This window comes from Zonotrichia leucophrys, chromosome 1 (genome assembly GCF_028769735.1).
Source record: "Zonotrichia leucophrys gambelii isolate GWCS_2022_RI chromosome 1, RI_Zleu_2.0, whole genome shotgun sequence".
NCBI classification, from domain to species: Eukaryota; Metazoa; Chordata; class Aves; order Passeriformes; family Passerellidae; genus Zonotrichia; species Zonotrichia leucophrys.
The window spans coordinates 104,745,152-104,757,997 of record NC_088169.1 but is presented as its reverse complement, the minus strand read 5'-3'; the positions used below and the strand labels follow the sequence as shown (position 1 = coordinate 104,757,997).

Below are 12,846 nucleotides of genomic sequence, written 5' to 3'. Positions count from 1 at the left end.
TCCTGGATTGAAAGAAATCAACTTTTCCTGCTTAAACATTCTGACTTCTTTTTTAAATGGCAAATTACCCTAAATTGTGCTGTAAGTCTTACATTCAATTAAATAAGGGCATTAAGCACATAAGACTTGAACACATTAGATTGCTTGTAGAAATCATATATATTTCAGTATGTAAGAAGGCTGGAGAATGCTTTTAAAGACTCAAACATCTTCAGCTTTCTGTCCATTGGAAGTCATACTTTGCTATCAGTTTGCTTATTTTATTTTCCTCATAAAAGTAAAAAAAATTATATGAATTTTAAAAAAAGAGCAACTAGTATTAGTGCCAATGTGTACATCAACATGCATAACACATCCAGCATTTCTGTAGCATTTACAGTCTTAGAAGTCCCTTCTCCTTGAAAAGGTCTCCTTGGTCTAAGGTAAACCTGCGTATCCTGAATTTTCAGGAATGGAATACAAGGATTGAATGCTGTGAGGAGATGCTGCACATGAGCAGTGCAATTTTACAATCTCAGATTGCGCTGTGGAACCTCCCTGCATATCTTCCACACACACACAGTTACTCACCCACTGTTGTTGAGGGCTCGCTTGTGGTGAGCTGTCCTGAACCTGGACAAACACAACCCAAGGTTAGAACTCTACTTCTTGCTCTCTGGGAGCACCTCTGTTGTTGCTTGGGCAGAATTAAGCAGCAGCCAATCTGCTTTTATAGCTGCATTATTGCAGATATTAAAGAAAAAATAAACAAACAAAAAAAAAAAAGCTCCCCACACTCCAGGCAGTGCCAGCTTCAGTGGCTTGGTCCTGAAGCTCCAGTGTCACAATAAACACAAGAAAAAATTATGTGAAACACAAGTGTTTCAATAACTTCAAAAGATTCCTTTCCTCCTTCCACCTTCCCCCCACTAAAACAGGAGCAATTCTTTCTTGTCTTCCCCTGTAAAAGTTCTCACCTGAAGTTGGTGTCAGGGAACTTGTAATGAAACTCGTGGGATCTGTTGAAACAAGAAAAGTGATGGCAATTTCAGCATTAGTACTAAAAGGTAAGGTTCATTTTCTGACAAATAAAATTGCTCTACAAATAAATCAGGAGCCTCAAACATATCGAGTGTTTGTCTATTTACATACAGGTGTATATATATATATTTATATATATATATTCAGGAATAGAATACAAGGATTGAATGCTGTGAGGAGATGCTGCACATGAGCAGTGCAATTTTGCAATCTCAGATTGCTCTGTGGAACCTCCGTGCATATCCTCCACACACACACAGTTACTCACCCACTGTTGTTGAGGGCTTGCTTGTGGTGAGCTGTCCTGAACCTGGACAAACACAACCCAAGGTTAGAACTCTTCTTCTTGCTCTCTGGGAGCACCTCTGTGGTTGCATGGGCAGAAGTAAGCAGCAGCCAATCTGCTTTTATAGCTGCATTTTTGCAGATATTACAGAAAAAATAAACAAAAAAAAAAAAAAAAAAAGCTCCCCACACTCCAGGCAGTGCCAGCTTCAGTGGCTTGGTCCTGAAGCTCCAGTGTCACAATAAACATAAGAAAAAAATATGTGAAACACAAGTATTTCAATAACTTCAAAAGATTCCTTTCCTCCTTCCACCTTCTCCCCACCAAAATAGGAGCAATTCTTTCTTGTCTTCCCCGGTAAAAGTTCTGACCTGGAGTTGGTGTCATGGAACTTGTAATGAAACTCGTGGGATCTGTTGAAACAAGAAAAGTTATGACAACTTCAACAGTAGTACTAAAAGAAATACATTTTCTGACAAATAAAATTGCTCTACAAATCAATTAGAAGCTTCCAACCTATTGAGTGTTTTTCTATTTACATACAGGTCTGTATATATATACATATGTATATACTGTGGGTGTACATATTTACACATGAAAAAATCCCTGGGTAAATAAGCAGATGTATATCAGTGATTGCAAACTGCAAAACAATCTGGAAAAATGGAATGTGTATTTTTGATTACTCCAAAATACGTTTCACTTCATTGAGGATGCACCTGGCGTTTCCAGCTCCCAAACAGTCTTTTTACTTTTCCTCTCTGAATTTGCTTTAGCATCCCTGTTTACTATTTCTACTTTCTAAATTAAGACTCAAATATGTGAGAAGAATAATGATGTCTTTGGCTGAAAACAATTCCCAAGTCACTGCAGGTACTGGGTTCTGAACCTCAGTTTATAGGATGAGGGGCCTGAAGGAATAAAGTGGAAGATGCAGTAAGGATTTCTCTATAGTTTTGTGGGAAGAAGCTGCTGACCACTGGCCATCATCAAATGACTTTTTTTAGATATTCCTGCTCTCCCAGACCTAGTGCATAAATTTCCAGGAGGATTTCTCACCAATTTTTGCTCAAAATCTGCTTATTTAGCAAATACCGTTAAGCTGAACTGGGCCATTCTGTTTACAGTGCATTTTGTGTCAGCAAATTTAGGGACACAATTTCTTTGGCAGAGAGAGAGAAGAGCAGTGAATAGATGGACTGTTCTCACAGCTACTGCAGAGAAAAAAAGCTTAATTCATACCATCACAGGTTTTCAAAGAGATGCACACACACACACACATATATATATGTGAAACCCAAGTGTTTCAATAACTTCAAAAGATATATATATATATATATACATATATATTTATATATAAATATATAATATTATATATATTAATATATATACATATATATAAATATATAATATATTATCTATATTATATTATATAATATATATTATATATGTGTGTGTATATATATATATACACACACATATATATATATATTTATACTAACATATCTGTCTATACATTCACTACAGGATAACCAATTTAGAAGTAATTAAACATTCCAAGACCTAAAACATAAGTGCATGCAGAAGCAAACAGTTCTAAGAAAACAGTTAATCAGGGAGCTGCATCTTGAAAACTGCTGAAAATTTGTGGTTGCTATAGGTGTTCCCAAAAGTGCATGCACAAGTTGACAGTAAAAAGGAAAACGCAAGACAGTAACAGAAGCAGCAGTGATATAAGCACAATTACTAGAAAATCTCACTGAAGTAACAGGTTGAGATGGCAAAGGATGTTTTTAGGGTCAGCAGAGCCATAACCCTGCATCCAGCAGGTGTGAATGTATCTGGTATGGTAAAATGTGGGTATTTTGTGACATTTGGACTGAAACATAAAGAAGAAGGAAGCAGGAAATATTAACAAAAATACAAAAATGACCTCAAGCAGACCCAAGGCCAAGGGAGAAGAAATTCACACCAGGAGTATTGTTGCCATTCCAGCCTTGGGTGCTGACGATTCTCAACTCCCTTTCCCTTTGCTTAGGAACCTCCCCCAGTCTCCAAATTTTGCTTGAGGATGACTAGCAACATTGAACTTAGGACCAGGGGAGCATTAAGATAGCATGCCAGAGGAAGGGACAGATAGGGAAAAACCTGAATGTTAGCAGTTTAAACTACATCTTGGGAATAGACACAGTACTTGCACACTTTGGACTATACACGTTGGAAGGCCTGTAACCAGACTAACAGTAACTCTTTCATCACCATGGCTGTAATTAGAATATTAATAAATACTTGTCTCCTATATTTATAGGGGCAGTTGTTTAGCCTCTGGTCTGGTACCCTGTGCCCTGGAGAGTATGTGTGTGATAATTTGAATGCAGTTTGTGTGTGACTACCTGCATCTTGTACTATAAAACACTTACTGTATTGTTTATCTCTCTTGCTGACTTTTGGCAGCTTTGTGAGACTAATTTTGTCTGCTTCGTGTCTTATCATTGTAAAACTTCCAGGGATAGTGGAAGGAAAATGTGTTTGTCAACATTGCTTAGTAAATCAATAACCACAACATGAGAGCAGGACTCCCCACCCTGATCTACCTCCCCAAATCTGCAAAATCTTCAGCTTGCAGCTCAGCTGGTTAATGGAGACTCAGCCTTTGGCTTGATACTCTAATTAAGCTCCTACAGATTTTGTACAGACTACAGATCACTCACTGCTTTCTCAAATAGTCAGAAATGGTGAAAGCAGTTAATTATCACTGAATGGACCCTGGCAGTCAAGCCCCAGCTTGACTGCCAGGGCAGCTTTACTAAGTTATGTGAGCTGAACAGCAATTCTTGTTTTCCTTCATCTTGTATTGGTAACAGAAATTAGTGCCTGCTTTGAGAAAGATACTGACCTGATGAGGTTAAAGGTGTTGTTGTAGTAGGATTTTCAGCAGCTACTGGAAGAAAACAAGTTCATTATAAACTTCTTTTATAGCACAGAGTCTAGTTTTAGATGACAGAAATAAAGATTTAAAAGAAGTAATCTGTGACTATTTCTCATTGAATCACTGTCAGCGTCCTGCTTCCCTCCTTTTCCCTCATCCTGTTCCCAATCTTTTCTCAAACTCCATGATGTTCCCAAGGAAGAAAGATCCCAAAAATGAGTTGGAGTTATGAGGTTTCAAAGCCACTGCAGTTCCTTTCAATCCTCAATCCCTATTGATTGTATTGCACATAGAATATCTTCACCTGGGAAACCTCTCCCGAGGCTTTTTATTCTATACAGATCTGCAGAGCACCTGTGTCTTAGAGAACAGTATTTAGAAGAGATGAATGAGTTAAAATTGACCTGGCATAGTTTACAAGAAAGAAAGTTACTTTTAATCACTGTGAAAACTCATTTCAAGCAAGCCATGACTGTGTGACAGCTCTCTCCCTCTCTGAAAGACGAATGTCTCTGGCAGAACACATTGAAATACACCATTCAAAAGTGCCTCATATGATTGTGATTGCTAATTAGTTACAATTATTTTATTGAAGCACTCCTGGTAGAATGGACAGGTGATTTCTCACGTGAAAAGAGGCATTTTAATGATCCACAGCAGTAAAAGTTTGACTACTTCAAAGTTCATCAGTGGATGAACCTTTTAAGAGGCTCTTAATTATTTTTTTGGTGGCATTTGTGAAGTATAATGAGCAATCAATTTCCACAGTGTTGTGTGGTAACTTGTAATAAACAAGCAGTAAAGAGAACTAAATATGCCCAGACTCTGAATTTAGCCTTTGAATACTTGAAGTACTTAGCAAAAAATGCAGCTTTTAGTATAGATTAAGAGACATGGCACAGCAGATTGCCACTCCTCAGTTTTTACTTAGTCGTAACTCCAGCAGGTCTTCAAATGTCAGCTTACCAACTTCTGCTTCAAAGAATTCAGATTGTTTTTTAACCTCATCCTCAGTGAAGGGCTGTTTTGAAGGTTTATTAAGGTAAAGAAAAAGGATTCTCACTGATCTTGAAGGGCTTCCATTTAGACTTTGGTATATTTTCCAGTACTTACATAAAATATCTGGATATTTGCAGAATTTAAACATACCTAGTCCTCAAAGCCCTGTTCCTTTCTCCATCACTTACATTTACCTAGGCTCTACAGGAATATGAAGCCAGTTCCCTGGGTGCACTCCTCCCAAAGCAGTTTGTTTTCCTACAGGACATATTTTTCAGTAAATGCGTCTTTACTCACTGCCACTCTGAGCCCTTTTCTCATTCTTTAGCAGAATAAAATTGTAACTGTATTTATTTATGAAACAACATAGTTGGGGCTTAATTGCTTTAATTAGAGGGCTAAAAATTACAAATATTACGCTTCATAAGAAGTGAAATTGAGTGGTTTTCACTGGGAAACCTCTACCTTGCCCTTTACTCCCTCCTTAGGGAATGTACACAATGCTGGTCATACTTTCTAGTAGAAAAGGTTGTAAATTCTTCTTTAAGCTGCTACTGAAAGTTATGGAATGTTGGAAAAGTAACAATTCAATTACTGTCTGGGAGACAAAACTTTCCTTCCTGCTACCTGTAGTTCTGAGGCATTTTTAGAATTAAAACCAAAAAATACCCGAAAAAACAACAAAAACCCAAACAAAAAAAAGCAGCAAAAACCTCAAAAAAACCCCTTTCTAATATTACCTGTGATTTGTATGCTGTTCACATCAATTTTCAAAGTCTCGGTAGGGTTATTTGCAGTGACACCCAAAACCAGCTCATTTTTTATTTTCTCAGCTGTTGCCGTCTGGGTAAAATAAAGGGTGAGGATCACAACCACACTAGCAACACAAAACAGAGAAATTAATTCGTTATTGAAACTGATGAAAAAAATTTGCTATGCGACATCATCTAGACAATAGTTCATTCTAACTCTGGTTCCAATGGCAAAGGCAGATTGATTTTTAAATATTGGCTGGCAAAGATGATATAAAGAAACATCTCTTAATCATCAGGGCGGTTTGAATCTTGGAGAAACTTTGTTTTTTCTTTATCTACTCTTACTCTCACTATCAGAAAAAAACCCTACAAGACAACATTTATTTCAATTGATGCAATAGAGCTGAAAACTAAAGAAACAGCTTTACTGTTGTTCAACAGGTCTGTTAGTTTTAGCCCTAAAATATTGAAGGTGCACCTGGAAGTATTATGAAAATGTATAATATGGCAAAATATAATACAAAGTGACCATTTTTATAAAGAAAATCTGTGGATGCTGCATTTTTGCAGATCTGCTGTGTGATTGCCTGGATTCTCACAAGGAAAAAATGATGGCTGAAAACAGAGATATTTAGAAATTGTGGTTAAACTGCATTTAACTTCTATGAATTTTATCCAGAGTGTTTTCTGTTTGTTCTCTCCATCCTTTCTAGACACTATTACGAAGTTTTATATTTGCAGCTAGAGTAAGATAATGTTGAAGTATGACACTTGCCAAAGATAAACATTTTCTCCTTCACTTAAATTTAGGTGTAAACTTTTTTATCCTTAAACTACCCACTTGCAACTGACTCAGTCGTGCTCTCTGTAAGGAGTGATTAATCCTGTGATTTGTCGTTTTGCTGAGCATAGTTTGTAGTTTGCAATATGCAGAAAAGCTCTCCTCCTTGCTTATTTCTGATAACCTCTAGGCCATGCTGAGCAAACAAAAGCTTTTATTGCTCTCCTTGTGACTCAGCTGCAGCGTTTCAAGGGTGAAATGCCAAGCAGATTGCCTGAAGGGGTAAACACATTTTAAATGAAAAGAAAGTAGTGTCTGAGACAAAGTTATTTGATGCAGAAGTTAAGACAAATCCTTTCTGTTGTGTTAAAAACAGGATCCAAGGTTCAAACCCAGCAGATTTTCTGCAATTTCTATGATTGTTGTGTCAAGATACAGTGGTGGGATGAGTTCTGCCAACAGTTATTTACAGTGCAGATATCAAGATTCCCATTTTGGTTGATAGAAAGAAATGAGCTGTTCTTTGGCATAATTGGTCTCCTCCTAAAAGACATCTAAATGGACCAGATGAGAAAACTAAACACCCAGCACTTACAAAGGCAGCCTTGAGCAAATCCCTCAGAGATGTCTCCATGTTTGATGCCCAAATTTTGATGAGAAATGTCCCTTTCTTTGTGCAGAACCCAAATTTCCTGAGTGGATCTACCTACAAGGACAGCACTTTGGAAGTGTTGCTGCTGCTGTGCAGTCCATTCCCTTTATGTTACATAATCCTTCATAAAGTGATCATACTCTGCTTTCTAGCTAATAGGGTTATGTCCTCACTATTCCTCACTATAGTGAAAAGATTGCTCCAATATTAATCTGCTTCCCATTACTTATTGATATTCATGGTCAGATAATATCCCAATATCTTGTTTGTGGGGTTTTTTTTCAAGGACAATCATTCAAATAAACTAATCTCCTCCACATATTTATCAACTTTATGTACTTACACTGGTATCACAAGAACATGTGGTAGCACAAAACTATTGATCTGTTTTCATGTAATGTGTACTTTAATTTTCTGGGTTCACCTATGAGACAGCAAGTTTTACCATTCATTTCCCAGGGTTCTTCAGTTCTGCTAGAGTCAATCTTTTATCCTCTGGTTTGTTCTTGCCTATCACAGTGTGTCATTAGACTTCTCTTGATTTAAAAGTTGAGTTGCTGGTAGTGACACAAGATCTGACCTCATTTTAAGCAGTTTTACATGAGCAAACTCAGCACAAACCTATATCTTTTCCTTTCTAGACAGTTTCTTACCTTTCTCACTCTTCATTTTTCTTTCTAAATGGACAGTCCCAGAGACTATCACCTTTTTAAACTCTAATCCTAAAGGAAGTTTTAAGAGAAAAGATGTCTTGAAGCTTCATCCTCTTTAGAGGGCCTTATCTAAATTATAAAAATGTTTGGGTTTTGTTTTTTTTTTTTTTTTAAATCTATTCACAGTCCACAGAAGAACTGTCTAAATTACTAGTATCATTGTCTCTTGCCTATATTTTAAGTAAACTTTGTCGTATACAATTACCTGGTCTCTGATGTCAATCTGTCATGATCATCTTCTGACCTCCTGTAGAAAAAAGAAAAACAATAAAAAAGAAAAACCACAACCAACACCACATGGTTCTCATTGGGATTAGAATGTTTTGGACAGGATGGGAACACACCCTGGAATTGTGGGATAATGGGAGACAGTGTTACAGGTGTTTTGCTGAATCAGAACCTTATTAAGAGTAGTGAAGAAGGAATTAACAGCACAGACCTGGCTGTATAACTTTTGTCAGCAGGTCTTCAGTAGGACAACCAACACCTCAGAATACTGAAAATGAGCTTTACTAAATGAAGCAGATTCACAGAACCTTTAGGACACAGAGGCTGCAGCTTTTCCTGGTGTCAAGTGACAGCCTTACTTGTTAAAGCCCTAAGGAATGTGAATTAAGTGGATCATAGGGACATATCAGTGCCTGAGCCTCCAGGCTTATGCCAGGAGATCTCTAACGTGAAATTTGCTCTACATGGCAAGGATCAGCAACCCTGCAAATAGCACCTTGGCAAAAAAATAATTCAGCAGTTCTTTGAAATATGGAATTTTTCTGAGTGGGTGTTAGGGCTCAGCCTTACTGGCTTGGTCGAGGCAGGGACTGCTTGAGAGGGAATTTCACCCAAGGAAACACACTGGTGTCAAACTGAGCACACTGGAAGATGTAAGAGTGAAAGGCATAACACAGGAGGTTCCCAAGGATGTCTTGATAATCAAGGTAAATACTTCTGAGAGAAATATCTAAGTAAAGATTTTTGACATTTATTTTCAAAGTTAAATTAAGCTGTACCTACTTGAACTGGGAGATTTCACATCTCTCAAACTTGTGTTTCAGATCACTTTCGTGAAAGATATTTTGTACCTATATGAAAAAGAGGAATCTTGAACAAATACAATAATTAAAAAAAACCCCATACTATATAATAATATTATTATAATAAATACTAATATTAATAAAAATAAAGTAATAATAATTAGATATTAATAATAAAGTAATAATAATGAAATATACACACATTCTCACACTATAATCATGGTTTCAGTACTAAATAACTTTTTCTAGACTACAGAAACAAAGTATTTGTTTGATGATTCATTGATTTTCTCAAATAAGGAATATATTGGGTTCTGACCAGGCTTAGGACCTGAAATAACCCTTTTTTTGGAAAGAAAAAAATATTGACAGCAGTTATTGTTAAGGAATTAATGTACCTACAAATAGTCTTGAATAAACCATAACCTGATAGGTTCTTACCAATTTTTCGACATCAAAGGCAAGGACTTTGAAATCAGCTGAGGAACTGTTTTGTAAGGTTGAAGTGAAAGACGTGCCAGAGACTATTTTTAATATTCCCATATAGATATGAGTAATTCCCTCTGATTCAACTAGATAATGAAAATAAAAAGGTGCTTTAATTATATAGAAATAAATGAAAAATATTACATTAGATTTCATTTCACACAGATCATGAATACAATAATTTCTAGGGGTTTTTTTACTGCTTTGTGATCAGAGATGTTCTGCCTAGTGCTGAGTTTAAAGAAAACATAGACTTTTTAATGTTTACAGTAGTTATAATGGTAATCATATTTTTATGAATTCTATTTGCCCTTAGCTCTCATTACTTTCAGTTTTGTTTTAGATGCTGTTTTCCTGCAACACTGAGTGCATAAAGGATACAATGATATGCCCAGTTATGTCTAACACAAGGGACAGAGATAAATGGGAAGGCAAATAGTGAATTATGAGTATTTTGTATGTTCTGGATAAAAAAAGTATTATGAATTATTGCCTCACACTTTATGTATTTTTGCCCTTTTTTATATGTGTAAACTGTTTTCAATGACAGCACTGGAAACATCCAGTGTCAGAATAGTGAAATTATTTTTGACCTGACCTTTTATACACATGAAATTCTGGGAGAATTTATAAAGAAATTAGACAACTGGTCCTTTCTGCAAATTTAATCTTGATTTCAATATGCTACAGGACATGATGTATACATAAAGGAAAAATGCCTTTTGCTTACTGGCTGCAGTACAGTGGTGTTTCAGGTTGTGTTTGAAGGCATTAACATCAAAGCAAGTTTTAAGACAAAAGCAGATGTAAGAGACTGAAATATTATCGTTCATGGCTTAAACATTGTTGTAAAGGAGTTTTGTCCATTATGGCAAAACTGTATAAAGAGGCTGTGACCACTAAAGCCCTCTCCTCCCTGAGGACACCTGCTAACAGGAACCTGGGCATTCCCACCTGGCCCAAACATACATTAATCCACTGGATTCGGTGTTTTTCAAGAAACCCTTACCACCAAGAAGATCAACAAGATGCCATCGGGATCCATGGAGTTGATATTTTCTACTTAATCTTTCTCCACCTTACTCTCCCATCCCAAGCCCCTCTTTCCTATTTCTTCCTTTTTATCTCTCACTTATTTACTGTTAGATAAAACCCATACTATTGACTTTGGCATACGAACTCATTTGCACGTTAATTTGGGCAGAGGCATTTCTAATAAATTTAATAACTGAATCATAACAGCAGATAAGCAATAAATACTACAGTGAACAATTTATTATGGAAGGCATAGCCTAGTGACACCAATTGAATGTCAACTAATAATAGCAGACTGCTTTGAGCTTCTTTGAAGGCTGGTCTTTAAAATAATTGGAAATCTGTTTAAAAATATTTCTAAATAGCAAAAGCCTTTTAAAATTATATATCAACTATAATTAAAAATATGTTCTAATAATATTTTTAAAAATATTTTCCTATTTTTCTTCTAAAAACAAAATCATTAAATAAAAGCCTGTATCTAGATTCAATAATACACCATTTTATTTTACTGAAGTGTGATAAAATTCTGGTAAGAAGATAAAAAAGTTGTTAGGTGTTGCACTTTTTAAAATCTGGAAATAAAACCAATGGCAACCCAAGGAACAAACGTGATATCTTGACATAATGGTTTTGGTTGGTTGGTTTTACTTTTTTAACAAAAGTCTAACAGAAAGTTTAGTCTTCATGAAAATTTAGCCATCAGAATGAAATAGTGTGGGTTTTTGGTTTATGAAAGCAGCAAAATCATAAATGTAGCACAATATTTCTTCAGCAACAAAAATCACTTTGAGACTCTGGTAGCTCCATATCCCTCACATGTTTTGGAGCCCTGAACTGGATGCAGTCCTCCAGATGTGGCCCTTTCACTTATATACACATGATTTCTTAACCAAAATTTTAATTCCATTTTAAAATCATGAAACATTCTATCTATCTATCTATCTATCTATCTATCTATCTATCTATCTATCTAATCACATATATATCTATATATATTATATAAATCAATATATGTATTTTATATATATATATTTGATATATAGATATAGATATAGATATAGATATAGATATAGATATATTGATATTTTAATTTAGTTTGCTTTGAGTATCCGTAACTTCCTCCATCACATTCTAAGCACTGAATAAAGACTAAGAGTGACTTTACCTGGGGCAAATAAACTGACTTATGCAGGAACTCTCTCATACCAATAAATGACTTAAAAATATTTTTTAAATAAAAAAAATTAATATATTCCAAGGGATGGGCCCCACAAACCATAGGAGATTATTAGACTTTCACTGGATTTTTCTTATTCTGATTCAAAACTCATACATGGAGAAAAAGGTAAAATTTCTCAGTTTTCCATATTACCTTCACCAGTTGATGAATATGGGGGAATAACCCAAGCTTTATGGCTTGGATTTCATCTTAGGGATCTTTTCCAAAGCCTAAACCATGAAAATTATTTTATATATCTTCAGAGTATGATTATAGATCTTGGTGTTACCCCCTATTTTGCTCACATCATTTTTCAGGGAAGGAAAACACATAAACCCTAGAACACCACTTCCCCTGCCCCCAGCATTAAAAACATAGCATGAAATAAAAAACCAAAAACCAAAAAAAACCGAAAACAAACAAACAAAAAAAAAACCAACAACAAAACAAACAAACATAAAACCCCCTACAGTTGTAAGAGCACTGTCTTCAAAGTCTAAGAAATTCCTAGAAGTCTGTAGCTAAAGGTTGACTACTTACCTCGTTCCAACTCCTGGATTGATAACCAAGAAAGTACAATCAGTCCAACAGAAACACACACAAAAATTGCAAGCAGAGAAGCAAAGAAAATCTCATAGCTACTAGGAGAAACATATTTCTCATCAGATGGTTTTCTCAGCTTCATTTCTGTCTCAAAAACTTCTGTGAATTAGGGCCTGACAAGACACAGCTTGAAAAGGAAAGTAATAATCCACACAAAGAGATATTTATAGGAGCTGCTTGTAAATGAATTACATCATAAAACTTCACTGACACAGGTTTTTACAACATTCTGAGCAGTCATAATCATGCACAGGATATGCAAATAAGAAGAAAAGAAATCCACTCAGAGGGGAAGCACTGAAGACACTTGTCTCAGATAAAACACAAGCAAACC

The 12,846-nt window shown here is 35.7% G+C and overlaps 1 protein-coding gene across 1 annotated transcript in view; it reads right to left on the bottom strand.

The window, feature by feature from the left end:
- TMPRSS15 (transmembrane serine protease 15) overlaps positions 1-10,697 on the bottom strand; it is a 49,041-nt gene extending 38,344 nt beyond the window's left edge. Inside the window, 9 exon segments of the mRNA XM_064701864.1 lie at positions 571-612; positions 957-998; positions 1,289-1,330; positions 1,678-1,719; positions 4,203-4,247; positions 5,975-6,111; positions 8,341-8,382; positions 9,147-9,214; positions 10,662-10,697. Coding sequence (XP_064557934.1) covers positions 571-612; positions 957-998; positions 1,289-1,330; positions 1,678-1,719; positions 4,203-4,247; positions 5,975-6,111; positions 8,341-8,382; positions 9,147-9,214; positions 10,662-10,697 — 496 coding nt within the window.
- Positions 10,698-12,846: the final 2,149 nt, after the last annotated feature.